We start from the raw sequence: 20,122 nt of genomic DNA on the forward strand, positions 1-20,122 counted from the left end.
ACTTGCCAGAATACATTTGACTTGTTTTTTTTGTTCACTTCTCTTTATCAAGTGTACTGATGATGAATTCATTTATTTATTATTTATTCTTGGAACACAATGGAAAGGAAATTCTGGAGGTCACTGCAATTAAAATTCCTGTAATTTATTGCCCTTCTATGTGACAATATATCAGAATAAGAAGCCTATGCGGGGACGTCTATTATTAACAACTCTGATGTGATTATTCCCACAAGGCAGGTAGGTCTTTTAAACATAGCCACAATTTTATCGGCAGTAATGAACTGTTGCTACTGCCCTTTATTGCAAGCGAGCCTTATCTATAAAGCTGAGGAAATGACTTTGTCTGCATAATGTTTTCTAATTTCTTTGTGGTGAAAATGAAATACTGTATGGGGGTCAAACAAGCACACACTGATTAAACCATTTAAAAAAAAAATAATAATAATCGACTTATATTTGCTAATATATATGTTATACAGGAATATGTATTAAGATTAAACATGTATTTGAATGCTTTTTTTAGGTTATTCACTAATTGAGAGGTACATTTTGCACATCATAGGAAATAAAAGTTTTCGAAACTAAAGTGACAATGTTGCTTAATTTTAAAAGGCAACATTTATAAATGAACTCACAATGGCTCTTTACTGCACTGTGCCTCTGCTGCAGTGTTTAAATTCAAGTTGAGTTCAATACAGGCACCCAGAAATATGAATGATGCCTTTTCTTACATTTAGTAATGCATATAATGGATTATTTACATTGTGAGATTTGACTAAAGCATTTAGGCTTATTCTCAAGGGATTTGAGCCAATCACTAAAGTAGGCTTTGCTAAAATATCTTACCACAAAAGTATTTTAGACCGAGTCACGCACAACCAACCCACCAAGCTCACGATCCACATCAGAAGAAGCTTTCGGTGGGATTCACATCTTGGTTTCCCTTAGTTACCCTCGGCGGCGGCGGCTCCAGAGCTCGGCAGTCATAAAACCGAGAACAGTTTAACATCTTTTATTGTTCTTGTGCGGCTCTCCCAACAGCTAACCTGTACTCGTAGGATCTGGCAGTGAGAATTCCACGAGGGCGGCAATGAAAGAGGATCTCATTTACCTAAAAGCGCTTATGAATTTTTAATTTGCTTTAACAAGTAAATTAACAAGTCCCTCATTTGGGAAGTTTTATGGCTGCTTGCCACTGAGGGAGAACCATGAAAGTTTTATAGATAATCCACTCGCTGGGAAGCATCGCTGATAATAAATTGTCTATTTCCTGGGGCATTGTCAGACCCGTTGGTTTCCACCGACTACGCTTTGAATATCTCTTTTTATGCTGCCTTCAGAGGTCTATATACTACGGTTATTAAACTGCTTGCAAGGCTCGCCACTCTGCAGTTAAAATGAACAACTTGAGGAATTCGAGTGGACTTCACACAGGTGCTTATGTGTGGCCTTCGAGGGGCCCTATTGCCGTACATTACAACACGTTAACCAAAGCTAATCATGGGTCTTAAGCCTTTTTATAAAATATCCACACAAGACAAAGCCCCTCCATTGCTCCGTATTTGCGGTCCAACTATTAAGATTTCTACAGTTAATAGCTCTTTTTTGATCTTAAGTGCATTGTAATTCCACCTTCGACTACTAGATGGCAGTAAGTGTATTTACTTTGAGGCGGGAATATGAAAGAAGAAGAACGAAACACTATGACCGTATTTCCTCACAACGTAGTTTTTGTTGAAAACTTGTTATCTGCTGTAATCACGCTTTTTAAATCTACAAATGAACAATTTTGGGAAAAAAATGATTTGTTTACTATAAACACAAAAGGATTGTACACTGTTACACTGCTTGTAAAATATGTTATCCATATCTGTCAATACAAATGTTCAAAAGTGTTTTTATATTTTAAGTGTTTGAAGACCTTAATCACCAAATCATATGGTATAAAATGTGACTATAGAGCAATTAAATAAGGTAAGATTTTACTTATAGCAGGGTTGATCTAGACCAGGGGTGTCAAACTCGTTTTTGTCGCGGGCCGCATCGTAGTCATAGTTTTCTTCGGAGGGCCGTTATGACTGTCAATGCCTTTTATTATATACAGTATAGGCGGCACAACAAACTGATGAATAACTAGGTTTGAAACTGGAGACTATAACTGCTCAAATATTTTTAAAAGATGAATGGTAACAAAAAAAAATATTTCTTTAAAAGTGAAGACAATTTGTAGTTTTAGTATTGACACGAAGTCGATGCACAGTTTGTTTTCAGGGGCCACATAAAATGATGTGGTGGGCCGTATCTGGTCCCCGGGCCTGGAGTTTGACACCTATGTTCTAGACGGTAACCCCCGCGATGTCTGTTGGTTTATCACATACTGTAAAATCACCTTGACTTACTTGACAACAGCAGTTGGAACGTGCTGCTCCCGTTTAACTCCCAGCGAGCTTTATCAGATTAGACTGGAAAGTGAAAAAGGGACCTAAGGGTTCGTCAGGGTCAGTAAGAAAGCTGACAAGAGGATCTACAACATCTTTTCTGACAGCGGCTGTGAGGAAAGCCCACCAGCATGGCCGGACGCTGACCCGGTGCTTTGCTCCGAGGCCCGGCTTGCTCTAACAGCCACAGACAGCAGTCCCGCCTGGCCTTCGTGTCACCCATAAGTCCTTGTGCCACGCTCCGTCGTAGCCTGTCACTAAGCATCAGCCCTACGCTTCCATTGCCCCAGATTTGTTTATTGTTAGCTCTGCACGGGGGGCAAAAGGGTCACAGCCAGTGTAAAAAGAATCCTTAATAACACTCTTAGGTAATCATGGTGACTACCGTATTTTCCGGATGATAAGGCGCACCGGACTATAAGGCGCACCTTCAATGAATGGCCCATTTTAAAACTTTGTCCTTATATAAGGCGCACCAGAGTATATATTAATGCATCATGTCAGATTTTTAATCCAAATCAAATCATTCTCCATTTTATCTTTTTTATTTCAACTTCAGACGAAACAAACTACTTTATAAATCACAAAATAATGATCCATAGTCTTTTTGATTCATGATTCATAGTCTTCAGCGGGCCACTTATGATTGATTTTATGACGCAATGCTTCGGGCCAGTTTGAATTTAGGAATGTGGTCCATATATAAGGTGCACCGGACTATAAGGCGCACTGCCGGCCTGTGAGAAAATTTTAGGTTTTTAGGTGCGCCTTATAGTCCGGAAAATACGGTAAATGACATATCAGACTTACTAGTGAGTTGTTAGTTTGAGCTTAAGATGTCATTCGCAACTGGCCATTTCCTCTCATTTTCAATCTTCTGGCATCATTGTGAGGAAGCAATCTCTGGAGATCTTGTCAGACATCATTTCCCAAGCAAGAGAATGATCAGTAAGGCTACAGAGGTGGCTTTTCTAGCTTCTGTGCTGGAATGTGAAGCCATACGAGCCACAGAGGACTAGTCACAGTAGCCGCTGGGTAAAAGCATCTCGAGCAGAGAGGCAAATGGAGGCTTTTTGGGGGGGGGGGGGGGCAAGAAGATGGGGGGGGGATGCATGGCTGAGAGCACTGCCTTGATCTCATCAGTCATACTAAGGACTCCATTTCCTCCACCGCAAGCTGGAGGCTACTGAAGTTTGCGGCTGCATTTATCTATTGCCATAAATTCTTGATTTATGACGACATTACAGACAAATCAATATGCTTTTAACATCCATCCTCTGGCCTGCGTCACAAGCACCCCACTCCTCTCTCACAAATGGTCATATAATGCTGTAGTCTGGTGCATTGAGTTATGGGGACAATTCCCAGATTTAATAATGAAAGGCGCTAGTGGGGAAAAGTTAGTGCTGAGAAGAGGGCAGCAGGAGACATATACTCTCAGATCATATCCGAACATCTTGTTATAGAGGCCAAGCACGGCAATAAAATAAACCCCCCCCTGCCCACTTTACACACCTTCAATTCCCTTAAATGGGAGTGGGAAGGATGGGGATGAGAGCAGATGAACGCTCATCATCACGTAACTACTCATCAAAAAATGTGTGCGCAATTAATTGCATGGCTCCCCAGCTCTTCAATCTGTGCTACAAAGTTATTACTTCAATATTGGCTTTTAGAGACCAATCCAACTGTAGCCACAACTAGCTGCAAAAAAAAAAAAGAGTAAGAAACTTAAAAAATAAAAAACAGCTCCTAGAGTATGGTCGGCTTCAATAAAAAGCGATGCGGGGAGAAAAAAAAGACAACAGAGAAAAAGACCTCTCCTAACGGCTTGCAGGGGCTATCATTTCTCTTTTTTATTGCCATTTATTTTCCTCCAGGAATTCACTGCCAGTATATTGGCAGGCCTTCCAGTAGATGGATGCAATGAAATTTAGCGCAGACACTTAACACTGGATCAAGCCTTATGTGCAGCTCATGTGCAGTAAGAATATGATAGACAATGGCGTTACAAAACCCCAATACATATTTTGAATGTTACATGAATAGTAGCGGCATGTCAAAGGTGCTCTGGTGACTTTTAGACATGGTGGTTATTTTGTTAAAAAAAGCAATGCGCCAGTTATGTATACCGTATTTTCCGCACTATAAAACGCACCAGATTACAAGGCGCACCTTCAATGAATGGCCCATTTTAAAACTTTGTCCATACATATACATTTGGCGCGCAAGCCGGACTTTAGACACGTCTGCTGTAGTGGCTCAATATTAGTCCATATATAAGGCGCACCTGATTATAAGGCGCACTGTCGGCTTTTGAGAAAATTGGAGGTTTTTAGGTGCGCCTTATAGTGCGGAAAATACGGTAATTGGTTCAGAATGACTACAGGAGCACAAAATAAAGATAAAAATTGATTAATGAAAAGAATGCTGTCTTTTAGACATGGTGACTATTTTGTTTAGAAAAAAAGCAATGGGCCACTTATAATTGGTTCAGAATGACTATAGGAGCAGAAAAAAAGACAAAAATTGGTTTAGTGAAAACAATGTTTGCCGTGGTAATTGAGCAATTAAGATTTGAACATGATTGCTGATGAAATCTTTGTATTCACACTGGCACTTTCTCATTACAAAGTAGCCAGGATGGTAAGTGAAGGTCACGAGGTCATTCATGTTAGCAGGTGGATATTGAGGACAGACGGTCGGTGATGTGTGGCGAGTGGCGGTATTAACCAAAATGAATGATATTATCTCACCTTAGCTGCATTTGGCTCCATCTGCATGACTATTCAGGGGATTAGGGGGAGGCTGTAAAAATAATGGCAGGATATACATTTCCGATTCGGGTGACCTGAGTGCATGCCCAAGGCCAACTCTATCATCAGTAATCTCTGCAGTAAATGTCCTCATCTAGCCACCATCCCTACATTCCCATCTGCCATTATTAAGTCATAAAAGTATCATAAAATAAGCAGAGTTTGTCTGCGTTGTGAGGATCACGGTAGCAAACATCTGCTTCACAAACCAGTAATGGGTGACAACAAAATGGCAAACCACAATTGCAGTTGAAACGATCATCTCGGGAGGCTATTCAGTTTAAAAAGCACATTCTTTAATTCTACTACAAGTACCGTATTTTCCGCAATACAAGGCGCACCTAAAACCTCCAATTTTCTCAAAAGCAGACAGTGCGCTTTCTAATCCGGTGCGCCTGATAGGGCGGAAAATATGGTATCTGATTTTATATGATTGACCTCCAAAATCTAAATTTTGGATGTCCGCATTATGTTTTTTGAGAATATTTTATTTGCATGCATTCACCTCCTGATTAAACTACTTAAAGAGTACTTTGCAAAGAAGATATATATATTATCACATGCTTCAGCTAATGTGAGTTTGTACCGTAATTTAAGATTATACAGCTTTGAGGAAAGCTACTGGCCACGCAAGACCTCACAGCATTCAGTCGTATAAAGAGCTGCCCCTTGTGTGTCACAAATTCCAACGCACAAGGGAGCAGTTATAGCTGAGCCAAGTTCTACATCACATGTACTATGCTCAGTGCTCTTTATTTATACGCTTGTTTTTCTCTTCTGTAGGACTGTTAGCGTCTTTCAACAGCCATTAGAGAAGAGCCAGAACAAAGCTATTACTTCTCTTCGCCGTGCCCATATTCTATTTGTGTTTTTGTCTGGGAGAGTAATGGTGTTCCTTTACCGCATAAATCAGATTTACCCCATTTTTGGTTTAGTTATTATTTTTTGCAACATGTTTTATTTAGCGCACTACATCTTGTTCTATGTCAAGCTATTTTTTGGTGACGAAAAGCTTTCCAAGTTCTTGGAGAGGCATCCGAGGCTACGAATCGACCTTTAGAAGGCAATTTTGCCAGTAAAATGACTTATTTACTGTTATCAATTGATCGCCTGGATCTGGGGATTGGTTAAAAGCCACCAGGAAATGGAATATAGTTTCAGTTTTCAGCAGGCTCCAAGACAAGGCTTGCTGACCTTAGCCTCCAACAAGCTTTGTCATCTGCGGAATGCCAAGATCGATGCTCTCTAGGTCATCACCGGTGACAAGGTTCCAACTAATAACACGGCTTTTGCTGCCTCTGCAACGTAAATGCCACAATATTTCTGAGCAGCTTTTTCGATTTGGATGGAGAAACCAAGATATGGAATGTGGGAGCTATCAGATGAAGTGGTGGTGGGCTGATGAAGAATGGTTATGTCTTTGCACCGATGCTGGCTTAGAGAGAGAGAGAGAGGTAGGAGAAGAAGAAAAAAACACGATGTGCTACGCAGGGAGGGTGGGGGTGGGGAGGGGGTCTGATAAATCGAAAATGACTGGCTGCCGAGTTGTAATCTGCCAGCGCCAAGCCCCCTGTAGCAACAAGCCAAATGAAAAAGCACGCTGACAGGCCAGAGAGATGAAGGGCCTGCGGTAGATTACGGAGAGGAGATGGCGCAAGGTGCAGAAAAAAAAAAAGGCGGTGGGGGGGGGAGGGAGGAGGACAGCTCCAACATGGGGTGGGACAGCTTGTTCTTGTTTACAAAGGTGTTCAGAGGACAAAGACAGGAATTAGTCATGTCTACCTATACATAAAACACCACACAGACTCAATTTTCTTTTCTGCAAAGTTCCATGTAGATTGGACGGGTTCTTATCATGTACTGTTAAGTGTCGAATGTTTTTCAGCACCACGGAGAGCTTTGGCGTAAGGACATATTTTGTAAGTTAGTGACTAAATGGTGAGATGCTAATACTTGAGCAAGGCATTAAAGACTAAATATAATAAATAAATAAATAAACATACAGTTATGGTTATTTAATTTCCCTTCAGGGATGGTAATTAGTTTAATTAAAAAAAAATGCATGGCTCTGCTGGTTACAATTAAGCAGCGAGTTTCTTCACGACAAAATGTGTTCTGTTCCAATAAGCGAGTAAATGTCAGGCGCTTTTCTATCTCACTTCATGTTTCTTTTAAATTACAGTGTGATGAGATGCTAAAATGTCACAGTATTTATGTTTATCTGACACAACCATCATAATACCATCTAGCATACAAAGCTGCAAACTAGATCAGCTTTTAAGTGTCCTCTGGAAAATGTGTGATCATCTGAAAATAATGTCCCGCAATTTGATGTGATCTTTGCATTTTGACTAAATGCCAGTAGGCTAGGAGGGGGGGGGGGGGTCGGTCAGAGGACCCAAGGAGCCAATTGTCCTTCACAAAGCAGGTGAATCAAGCTGCGGCATTCAAATCCGACACAAGAGCTCCACCTACTGCAAGAGCCTCCAACGTTCCTCTGTGAAAACAGCAAACCGACTGAAAAGGAAACAACAGTGCACATGACTCTTATTTATTTATAATTCATAACACGACCAAGTTGCAAGGAACTAATAAAGGCCCGTTCACCTCTTGACAGTATTAAAGGTGAAAGTCTCCTATATGGAGGGTCTAGTCAGCCGAACAGGACTCCTCACCTTAATCCTCAACAAAGCTCTCTGGCAAGAAATGCAAGGTCATTTGAGCAGCAGCCCAGGACACGACCACTGGCATCCTAAGTGGGCACTCAGTGGAAAATAACAAAAGCTGGTAGAGGCAGAGCCCACCTAGATGCACCAAAGCAAACAGCGTGTCTGCACTATCCACAGTTTACACATCGACATCAGATGAGCTGCATATATTTAGAAATCACCCGTGGCTCAGCGTGGGGTCTGATGAATTCACACAGCAGGAAGCGGCGGCGGCGGCGTGCTTTTAACGGCATTATCAGCAACTCTTTGTTGTTTATCCATTGATGCTTATTTTATTTTTTTCCCCCAACCCCACTCTGCCTCTCCACTGCAGCAGACATGCCCAGGAAAGCAACTGGGGCTTTAAAGATGGAAAGACTGGATCTGGATCCCCCCCCCCTCCTTCTTCTCTTGTTTCATTTGTAAAGCCCATGGATCACAGTGGGACAGTCACGGAGAAAAGCCATCTCTCTCACAGCATGGCCGCTGTTTCACTGCAACACCGATCGGCTGCATGCACCCTCACTTCCCGCACTCCCGCTGAGCTATTCAGGAAATCATGACTGAAGCTGAACTGCTTCTATGCTTATCGTCATTCTTAGCTGAGGCACTGCAAAAAAAAAAAAAATAAAATAACACTCCATCTACAAACTCAGAAGAAAAATGACAGTTAAACTGCACAAATAATTGCTTTCACTGAGTCAAAATGATGACAAAATAAATGATTTGGACTCTCAATGAATTAGCCACTATTTAAATACTATGCTTGTCAGAGCAAAAATAAAGTTCATCACTTTAATCTACAGGCAATTTCCAAAACTAAATTTCTAGTACGAGATAAAGCTTTTGCAGAAGCAGAGTGAGACGGACGGCACTGACACTTAATCAAAGAAATACTGAGTGAAGTCATGTCACTTAGTTCCACCGTGGCAGCTTTTGCATGAAATGGCTTTGAGCTACGCAGTCATCCGGCACCAAATTATCGAACCGCCATTGAGGAATCTTAAGTGGAAGAAGAAGAAAGTGTTTTTTCTCACGCTGGTATGTAGCGGACATTACTTATCAGCCACTGGCCAAAAAGTAGTTAATGAAATATTAAATTGGGGGACAACTTAAGTTAAAAGACCTTTTCCTACATATTGGCTAATATAAGTCTGACGCCATAAAAAAAAATATATTACAAGCAGTGACTGCTCCAACCTTGACAGCAAAACTGTATTTTGTCTCCAAGATAAGACTTTCTTGTATTCCATGTCTTAAGAACTCACAATAGTCCTGAGATAGACAAAACACAAGCCTCGTGAAATGCGCACGAGTCAGCACACGGGCGAGTTCCCACATATTGACAACTGTGCTGAGTGCAAAATAAAACAAAGCCAAGGTTGTGAAGTATTGTGCTACAATGATTCATGACCTCCAAGTGTTTTTATTCCCAGACTCAATAAAGTTCATTATGTTTTGACTCTTTATAAACATCTGTATAGTGATCATGTAGCGCTACAGTCGAACTTTTTTTTTTAAAAAGGCCCCATTAAACAAGTCCGTCTATCTTTTTTTTCCCCTTAGAAAACTTTTCATTTAAAATTGCCTTTTCAGTTCATATACTTTATAAAAGCAAAGTATATCTTTATAAGATCCGAAGAGAGACAGCAAAGGCCCAAATCCCCGTGGGACATCTTTTAAACACACGAGTAAATAATTTAGCAGCGCCTGAACAAAGACTGAATCAGAATCTTGCTTCTCTCATGTATGCTGCACTTTCTTTCCCCGTCCCACAAGAAGTGCCAATGACACTTTTCCCTGTGTTTGAGTATTCCCCCCCACCCCAAGATTTCCGAGGTGATTTTCATTGCTACAGCAGAAGGTTTGGTTGCCGCTGCTTGTTTAAGTTCAGACACCACTGACTTTCCCCCCCCCCCTAGACAGCTAGTTTCAATGCATCAGCTTGTCACCCTCTCATTGACCTGTTGGTGGTGCTACATGACAACATATCAGGATGATGAATCCAAAGGGGACTCGATTTTAGTCATCAATTATTAATCTATCAATTAAGAATTGTCATTTCACCCCATAACACTACAATAAAAAAAATCATTCTTCTATTCCCAACCACTTTCAGATGTGGGAACAACTTGTTTCCCATCATCTTAGAAACTATGTACCATTTTATGCCAGAAAAATGTTTCTGTGCGACAGGGAAAATTGATGTTTGCTCGGAGGTCACTTATATTTTTATGATTGATGTTTAATGGCAAATGCAGTTGGACAGAACTAGTAAGTTTGAGAGGAGACAGATGGAGAGAAAAAAAGCTAGAAAGTATCACTATATATACTAAATATACTATATATATTAAATATAAATAAATATATATATAAATAAATATATATATAAATATACGTATATATATATATATATATATATATATATATATATATATATATATATATATATATATATTTATAAAAATAAAATACCCATTCTAGATAGAGCGCAAAATTCCCATTTGAAAGAGAAGCTGACTGCCAAAGGGTTCACTGACTGAAGCTTGTACCTGTCTCTTCTCTCACTTTGTCTGTGTCTAGCTGCTAATTACAACCATTTTCCATAGTTGTTATTAAAAACAAACAAGCTGCGTTTTGCCGCTCGCCGCGGGCCTGTAACACCGGGAGCGCCTGCGCATCCTAATGACTGCAATCAGGCTCCGGGTGAGCAAGGAGACGCCTTTGTTTTCTCAGACGATGTGGAATGAAGCGGAAAAAAGATGTGCACGCATACACAACACACTTCATACACTTGAAGAGGACAATGCATTGTGATTGCATTCTTTTCATCGCCATAAACAGAGGCAAGCAGCTATCAAAGGAAATGTTATTTTAACATGCATCATTACACCATGTTTTATTTACTCTCTAGCTATGTGTCAAGGGACTTTGCAGATAAAGTGCTTAGTACCTGTGCTCTAAGTACGGGGAGAATGATAATGTGTAGCGTCTTTAAGCTTGGCTATTTGGTTTAAGCGCCATACAATTAGTCAATACAACATGATTATGAATGCAATCAGGCTTCATTCAAGTAGCATATTTCCAATTCTGAGCGTTTTTACAATGCATTATGCCATTGGCTGCAGAATAAATGCTATCACACGTTAAGATGTGTGTATTATTATTACCGTATGTTCCGGACTATAAGGCACACTAGACTATAAGGCGCACCTTTAATGCATCATGTCAAATTTTTAATCCAAATCAAAGCATTCTCCATTTTATCTTTTTTATTTCAACTTCAGACGCAACAAATTACTTTATAAGCACAAAATAATGATCCATAGTCTTTTTGATTCATGATTCATGGTCTTTAGCGGGCCACTTATGATTGATTTCATGACACAATGCTTCAAGCCAGTTAAAATTTAGGAATTTGGTCCATATATATGGCGCACTGGACTGTAAGGCCCACTGTCAACGTTTGAGAAAATTTTAGGTTTGTAGGTGCGCCTTATAGTCCGGGCAATACGGTAAGCATGTTTGATTGTGGCAATTTGATATTTTGACTTCTAATATTACAGGGGAAAGCTTTTGATTTGAATTAGAAGGTGCATGTATTTTACGCAATACTTGACAAGTGAGACAATTGTTCCCACAGACCATCTAGCGACCTAAAGTACTTTGACGGAGACTCTGCAATTAACTCTAATACCCTACTGGAAAAAAAACACATGCGATTTTTGCTGTTTGTACATGCCTGTCTGATGACACTTCACTAGAAATTAAATTGAATATAATTTCTATGCATGGCTGATCACTCCTGAAAATGGTTTCCATTTCTCTGGCCACTAATGACTTAGAGGCATGCACGGACACACACACACACACAAATTAGCGCTTAGAGCGCTAACAGTGTGAATCATCAGCATGTATCACAGATTCAACAGTGTGATTAATTAAGTTATAACTCAATCGATTGTAATTATATGGGTGTTTGTTCTGCTACAAAGGAGCAGGCAGCATAATGACCAACAACAAAAACAGTTAATTCAATACAAATATAACATTTCAATCAGCACAAAATATCTGACACATATTTCTCACTTACAGCATGAGTTGGGTTCAAAGACAGTCAATATTTTGAGGATCTGCTGAGTAGGGATGTATCATAATAGCACGAGGATTAAAAGAGGGGAAAAGATTAACATAATTAAGCTACGGTATATCGATTTAACTTCTCGTTGAAAACACAACTGCAGCCACAAACCCATCGATCACAGAGGTGATGTGGAGTCGAGTTTTGACTTGATCAATCAGCAACACTTCTGACCAAATGACTGCAAAATGTCAACTTAAGCCATCCAGGGGTCAAGGTTTACTACGTATCTGTATTTTGCCTCGAAAATCCTTGTTAGTTTTCATGGAAAAGAACGAAATTGTCTGGGTGACCCAAAACATTTGGACAGACGGAGGGAGTCAGAAAATTTGTTTTGGATACTGTTAGGTAGAATCTAATGTGCATGCTTGTATTTCTGTACAACTAAGTATCATCAAATATAAATATTACAAGTCATTCTGGAGAACATTAAAAGTCACATAACACAATGTTCTTATTATAATAAAAGTTTCAAATTTGTATTTTGATTCACTTGCAATCACAGTCATGAATCGGACCAATCCCTTTCGACCAATAAATGGATTGCTGTTTTTAGCACAATATCAGCATCACAGTGGAACTAGTAGTAATACGGATCATTTATTTTAGTACAACTTAACAACTTCTAGTAATGGAAAACCACTAATAGAAATTTTCTGGATACCACCACTTAAGTGCTTAAGGAACTGCAAAGTGCTACAATACTGTCTATGATTAAAAAAAAGAAAGTGTGTGTGTGTGTGGGGGTGGGGGGTATTTAACTTTACATTCAAAGCAGCTCCCCTCAGCAATTACAAATGATTAGAGACTCATAAAAATACCTGCCAATCTCAGCCAGACGCTCAAAGATACTCGGCAGTGTTGTCTGATGTGACTTTGCATTCCCTGTGGGGGGGGGGGGGGAGGGTAGCGAGTCGAAAGCGTGCCGTGTCTACATTCGAATCACCTCACACCAAAAAAAAAACAAAAAAGAAAACACAAGACCTTCGGGCAGAGGGTCCTCTCCAACATCGTAGCCTCCTCCTCCCCGCAGATGCATAATGCATGAGAACATGTAAATACGTTATCCCGCACATGCATTAATAATCACGGAGAACCTTACGGTTTCAGCACCAAGGCAATTAATAAAAGATGGACGGATAAAGCCCCCCCCCCCATCTTCAAAAACCGAATCCCCCCACCCCCATCACTTGATCCACTGAGACACATTCCTTGCCAATTCTTAACCTTGTTTTATTTCTGTGCTGCTTCTGGGGTTGCGCCGCAGCCCGAGCACGGCTGAATAATGAATGGAGGTTAGGAGAGCGCCCGACTACCGTATAGAAAGTCTGCTCCACACAAGAAGCAAGGATTCACACACATATAAACACAAACAACTGCTGTGGTCCTCAGCGGAGCCCCTGGGGAGGAAATGTGAGGTTAACTGGTCTCTGGGGAGTCGGGAAATGAGGCCTTCATAGCCTGGAGATGGTGCATAAAACATCAACGCAAAAAAAAAAAATCTCAGACTCAAACATTGATCTCCAAGGCGCAAATAGAGACTTGAAATGCAAGTTTCTCTGCTGTATCCTCCCTTAGTCCGAGTTTGGCTGAGCCATAAAGACAGATATGGAAAAAAAAAAGAAATAGGGGCAGTTGGGAAGAGAGAGGAGAAATGATTAAAAAACAGCCCAAGGTGCAGTGTCACTGAATCACCTTGCAAACTTTTTATTACAGTGACTGTAAAAAAACAACATTATTAAATTCACAAGGATGAGCAAACATTATGGTTGCTATAAACACTGGCTGCTGTGATGCCTCTGATGGCAAGCAACAGAGGGATTATTGATAATAAAAATGTAATCTCCAGTAAGGAACAAAATTTTAATTGTAGGCAGTTGTATCTGACGTTCCTCAACCATCCTATCGAGAATGAAAAAAAAACTGTTTACCATGTGAACGTTATTTACTGAAATATAGCATCTTTAATTACTCGTAAAACAGAGTGGTGACTTTAGTTGGTCGCGGGCTTGAAACAATTTTCAGAATTGAGTATTAGATGATCCAAGTGTATGAAATAATGAGAGATCACCGTGCACCCTTTAACTGACAATAATTTCAGTGCAAAAATAAAAATAAAATAATCACACACTACCAGCATGAAAGGAAGAAGTGAACCTCTGCCTAGTCGCCTCTTTCTTCCACCGAGTACAAGCCGCCTCGTTTGACATCTTGTCAATCCAAACCAACGTAAGGCAGAAGAACCAGGAGAAGACAGCTCTTTTTTATTTTTTAAATACCTCCCCCCTGTCATTCCGTCACTTCTGTGCAAGCACTATCTGACCTTTCACCTCCGCCGCCACCAAGCTTCCCTTCTCTGTCAAGCACAAAATACCCAAGAGGGAGGACGAAGAGGGGGGCTAAATTCCACCACCTCTGTGTGCCGACTTCAAATGACAGTAATGACTGTTTATTAGCTCACTTTGCCCTTGTCATGTCCAGGAGCAGCAGCCCCATATTAGTGTGATTAGATAATTAGGGCCATTACAGTATTACACCGGCCAATGTCACACATCATGCAGCGGATAACCAACGGTGACAAAAGCTCTCACGCTTTCCCTCCATTTACGGGCAACTGGCAGAAAATGGCCTTAATGATTGCAGGGAGTCTGCACCATTGGCCTATTGAAAAGCAGATGGAATTTTCTGTTTAAATTAACAACGCGGTGCAAAAAAGCCACAAAGGGGAACAGACTGCGTAAAGTAGAGAACGCAAAGCTAACCCGAGGCTAATTAACATAAGGCCCTGCGTGCTAATTTCCTAAAAATGTACTTAACACTACTCACTGAGCTTCATTTATCTGCGCTAATAAGCGGAGAGATGTGTATCTACTTAAGATGCGGAAGGTCAATTTATTAAAGCGGAATAATTCACTAAATGGAATATCTAGGTCACGCAAAAAAACCATAGTCTAACAACATACGCAGAGGAAATGTAATCATAATTAGTATAATTACGCAATCTGTGTATTAATGCTTTTCATGCTCGCTTCTAATAGAAATTATTTGCTGCTCGTGACATTTTTTTCCTCATTGAATCCACCAGATATGCAAACGAGGAATACAAACGAATGAAGAGAAAGATCGCAAGTTAACAAAGCCGTTATTTCTGATGAGGCTGTCAAAGGAGAAGCCTGGAAGGGCAGGATGGCAAGAAGACGAGGGGAGAAAAGATGAGACGAGAGAAGGTAGGCAGCATCTGGAGACTGGCAGAAATCTGATGGTCAGACTCTCCAGCATGAGGAGTAAAAATCTGTTTCCTGTCATCTTCCATCTTGTTAGTCTTTGTTCAAACTTCTTGCATCTTCTCAAGCAGCTGTTTGCTGTCTGCACTGACAGATGGCAGGTTGTCTTTGATATGCATGTGTGTGCCTCTGGTCTGCCCTTCCCTTCCCGACGTAACCGCCACATAACCTCCTCCCCATTACTCGTAAAGTTTTAGGTGAGAGAGAGAAAAGTCAGGCTGACCAATGTACTGACATCATTAACTTCAATATTTCATATTTGATGGCATAATAATGCGGTCTTCTTTTGAACAGAGAAATCTCTCGAGAAGAGACGGCTATGACCTGAGCCGACAGCAGACGGACGGCATTCCGAGGGTATTAGAACAGAAGGTAATGATCTCGAGGGGAATGATTCTCAACAGGGAGATGTATTGTCTGCGTGGAGCTTCTGATAAGATAGAGAAAAGTTCTACTGAACATCATTCTCAGGGCAACACTCAGCTTTGTGTTTAGAAGCTAATAAATCCAAAGTCAGTAAAATGATGTACATTTCAGCAAAGTCTCCTAAGTCAATAAAATGCATTTGTGGCCACGCTGCTCAATTCAATATGTACAAATCCAGATTTGAACCTTTACGAGGCAAAATGGTAAACATCTGTGTTTGGGGATAAGCGGTTCAGACAATGGATAAATGTAACAGACTTAGATTCTTCGCTTTCAGCAATTGCTTATCCTAACTAATTGGAGGTCAACCAGAGTTCTGACATGGATTGTGTTTGACCCTGGAGGATCGACAAAGCTGCATTTGTGTACTTACATATGCCATAAAGCTTCTGTCTGGAGTGCAATGGGGAATCTAGTCAAAGCAATCAGTGATTGGGAAAAGTTAGTTCCCATGACTGTAGGTCTATTAAGTTTTAATCACATTCATCCATCCATTTCAGATTACGCTTAAACTCTACAGGCCTTGGACCGATGGTCAGTCAGTCACAGGGCATATATTGAGAGAGACATTCAAACTACTGTATTTTCCGGACCATAAAGGCGCACCTAAAAACCTAAAATTTTCTCAAAGTGCGCCTTATAGTCCGGTGCGCCTTATATATGGACCAAATTCCTAAATTTAAACTGGCCCGAAGCATTGTGTCATGAAATCAATCATAAGTGGCCCGGTGAAGACTATGAACCATGGATCAAAAAGACTATGGATCATTATTTTGTGATTATAAAGTAATTTGTTGCATCTGAAGTTGAAATAAAAAAGATAAAATGGAGAATGATTTGATTTGGATTAAAAATCTGACATGATACATTAATGGTGCGCCTTATAGTCCGGTACGCCTTATACAAGGACAAAGTTTTGAAATGGGCCATTCACTGAAGGTGCGCCTTATAGTCCGGTGCGTTTTATAGTCCAGAAAATACGGTAATATGCACACTACCAGTGATTTTCTCAAGCTTGCTTCAATTTAGAAAATTTGACAAGTGTCATATTTTCCATATAAATCTCGGTTGAATAACAAGAGTTTTCTCCTCCGTGTCTGTTTGGGTGAAAGTTGCCTTTCCAGTCGGGTAGGCACGCATTCATTCGCTGCATCCATCTGTCAGGCCTGTCCCTAGTGGCTACCCAGACGGCTCTCGGTCTCTCTGGTCTGCAATTATCCAGTGATCCGGACACTGGTCAGCACCTCCTCTCTCCAAGTTGAAAACCACACAGCAATCAATGCCCTCTTCTGCCTAATAATATCCTCATCATAGCCCCTTTAAACAAAGCCTCATCATGCAGGGGAGGTCCCAGGGTTCCACTTTGGTGTGCTGTGTAAATTACAGTGAGAGAGGTCAAATAAAACGCGATGCCAATTAGCCAAGAGCAGAGGTATCACATATTGATGTGGTAATGGGACAGTTGGACCTTTGGAGGTTAAGAACATTTGAAAATCCACATTGCTCTTCTATGTGTAAGATGATGGTTTCGATTATTAATGTTTTTTTTTTCCTTATCATTGCCCTGCCAAATATTTGGTGATCCACATGACACTCATCCATTTTCAAGCTGGGACACGAGATGCTTGGCATGAACAAATCTAAGAGTCAAGCCACTTTTCTTCTACTAAGCTTCTGTTGTCTGCTCTGTCTTCAAGGTTTTGTCAGACAGATGTTTACAGGGGATGGGGCTATGTTCCCTCACTGCGCTCTGCCTGGGAAAACATCTGGAGTTTGCAGGGATTTATCTGTAATCCTCTCGGCAAGCTGCGGAGCACCCCGCTGGAATTTAGATGCGTCTGTAAAGTAAGTAAGCGTTTCTAGAGGGGAGGGTGGAGGGGATGACGGATCCCACTTTGTGACAAGCATCCCGAGGGTCAAGAATCCTGTAAGCCTCTTACAGCTCCAGCTTTTAAGCATAAATCATTTAAACTGCCTTGGCTAAAATGGCTCCAATAAACTCTCATTTAAATCCTTCATGCGTGGATGGATTGGCAAAGCTTTCATGCAGATCAACACATAGTATGCCATTTTGCCAGTAGGATAACATAAGCTACTCGGATGGCAATGATGGAAAAAACTCTGAAGCGGCAAACGCATTCACACTTGAGCTATATACCTCCAGGCAAAGTATCTCCGACAGTCTCCCTATGGAAAAGTTTCGTCAAGACTTTCCTTGAGCAGAATGGGACATGAAGATCAACATGGACGATAAAGTGAGCAGAACTGTTGTTGTTGTAGTCCGAGGAATGTGGCCAAACTTCAACACATAAGCCCACACACAGGGATAGCAATTACTCTTTCCCCAGACACGATGACCCAGAGTTCTTGACCCAGAAGCCACCCAGCTTTGAGCCCCCTTTCACCCTTTGCTTTCAGCAAAGGGGAGGGAGGACCAACAGGAAAGACAAGCATTCAGTCAGAAATGGCAGTGCTTGTTTAAGGTCACTTCCTACTGGCATGCTGCTGAAAGCGTGCTTGTCAATCACACACAATTACACAGACTGGCTGCTCCTGAAGCCAGACAGCTTGGAGCAGGAGAAGCAGATGGTTGCATAAATGTTCCTTCTCTGATGTATTCAAACCCATACATATAGATAATTCCATGTCAAACGTCCCATTCCGATCTTTTTCCGATCAAATGTGAAATGGAAAAGGTTTTCCGAGTTAACTTAAACCAGATGGGAATACGCAGTGATTAGAAGGAATGCACGCATGGCACTGAGCTGGATCTTCTACTTTTACATCCAGCAAGCACTTGTAGTGTCGTCATGGTTGCTTTGACTTATCTTCCAACTGCTGTTACTTTCTTTCGAATGGGATATTTCCGCTTTGGCAAAGGTAACTAGTGCAAAACTCATCAGCTGATCGTCCTTGCAGAAATGCTTCCCTTACCAGATAAAAGCAGACAATCTCAGCGTCTCATTAGGTCAATTAACCTACACTTAGTAAAACAGTAAATGAGGCCAGCCAAATGCTTTCCACTGACCCGAATTCTTCAACTTTGTGAGGTCAGGCATGAACAAAGATCCACCCTCGCCTGTTTTATTGAAGAAGATAACTGATGCTAAGCCCTAATTGAATGAGTAGAAGGGGTCATGACCAAAACCGTTAGTCATGTTACAAAGAGATTAGAGGCATGAGCAGCAGTTGGAATTAATGACAGCTCGATGACTGACTAGATGGTTGCTAGTGGCGGTGGTTGGGTTGATTAACTGCCTGAATGGCATCATGACTGGCTAGCAGTCTTAATATGTGACAATCGTAGCCATCATCATTAACACCGCATCAAATATGTAGAAACGGCCAACGGCGCTCATGATGTCATGTGTCACCAACACACAAATTGCCCCTCGATTCCATCTGAGATTTATAGAAGTTGATGAATTGTCAACACGTATCGTGTTCATAACACAAAAACATGTGCAGTGTTTGAAGATGGATTCTTATGAAGGTAATATATTAAAAAAAAAAAAAAGAAAGCACTGACGGCCCCGAGAGTTACTGTTCCCATGGGTGAAATATATTTTTTTTACCACAGGCCTATAAATCTCTGCGAAGAATAAACAGGCACCGACAAAAAGAAAAGACTCCACGTGCTGGATTACATCTTTCAACATTTTTATGCTCCCTTAATAGTCGATGGATCCATAATGGCCAAGACACTGATCTTAAAAGATATGGGGAAAAAAAAAGAACATATGGACTTACCTTCTCGTTATATTTGAACTTCACATAAAACCAACTGGACTTTATCATCCTTCTCTCCAGCGTAAGCGAGTGATTGAGTATCCAGAGAGAAAATCTCTTCCAAATGCAAATGTCGACTGTGCAGTATTGCTGGCTGCTCCTTGTGCTCTCTTTATTTGACTGTGTCCGACTTCAAGCCTGAAACCGTTTCTCCTCTTGCCTATTCTTGTGCGTGTGTGTGTGTGTGTGTGTGGGAGTGTGTGCGATTTGTGCGGCAGGCTTGGATGAGTGACAGAAGAGCTCCACAGATAGTATTCAGTGGTGGTGGCAGATGCCAGCAGAGGTGAATGTTTGCCTTCTGACTGCACAAAGTCTCAAGGCTAGAGCTCCGACCTCCCTCACTGTTTTCTCCCTCTCGTTTAAGACTCTCTACTTTTGGATTTTTTTTCCCTGTCTTTAATATTCTACTGCAGTGTTAAACTCCGCCAGTTTGACCTTATTATTTAAGCTTTATGCGACATGTTGTCCTTGTTATTATTTCAACAGACAGGAGTAACCTCTTTTGCTAGGGGTGACA

At 41.0% G+C, this 20,122-nt stretch overlaps 1 protein-coding gene across 16 annotated transcripts in view; it reads right to left on the reverse strand.

The window, feature by feature from the left end:
- auts2a (activator of transcription and developmental regulator AUTS2 a) overlaps window positions 1-20,122 on the reverse strand; it is a 174,078-nt gene that overhangs the window by 109,283 nt on the left and 44,673 nt on the right. For 3 of the 16 annotated variants that reach the window (XM_061298607.1, XM_061298604.1, XM_061298603.1), the window contains exon 1: window positions 19,567-19,983. The exons of the other annotated variants lie outside the window; for them this stretch is intronic. In XM_061298607.1, the coding sequence (XP_061154591.1) occupies window positions 19,567-19,614 (48 nt within the window). In that variant the 5' untranslated portion in view covers window positions 19,615-19,983. Of the gene's footprint in view, window positions 1-19,566; window positions 19,984-20,122 lie in introns of those variants that run through there. 16 annotated transcript variants of the gene reach the window in all.

Source organism: Syngnathus typhle, linkage group LG15 (assembly GCF_033458585.1).
Source record: "Syngnathus typhle isolate RoL2023-S1 ecotype Sweden linkage group LG15, RoL_Styp_1.0, whole genome shotgun sequence".
In the NCBI taxonomy this organism is placed as follows: domain Eukaryota; kingdom Metazoa; phylum Chordata; class Actinopteri; order Syngnathiformes; family Syngnathidae; genus Syngnathus; species Syngnathus typhle.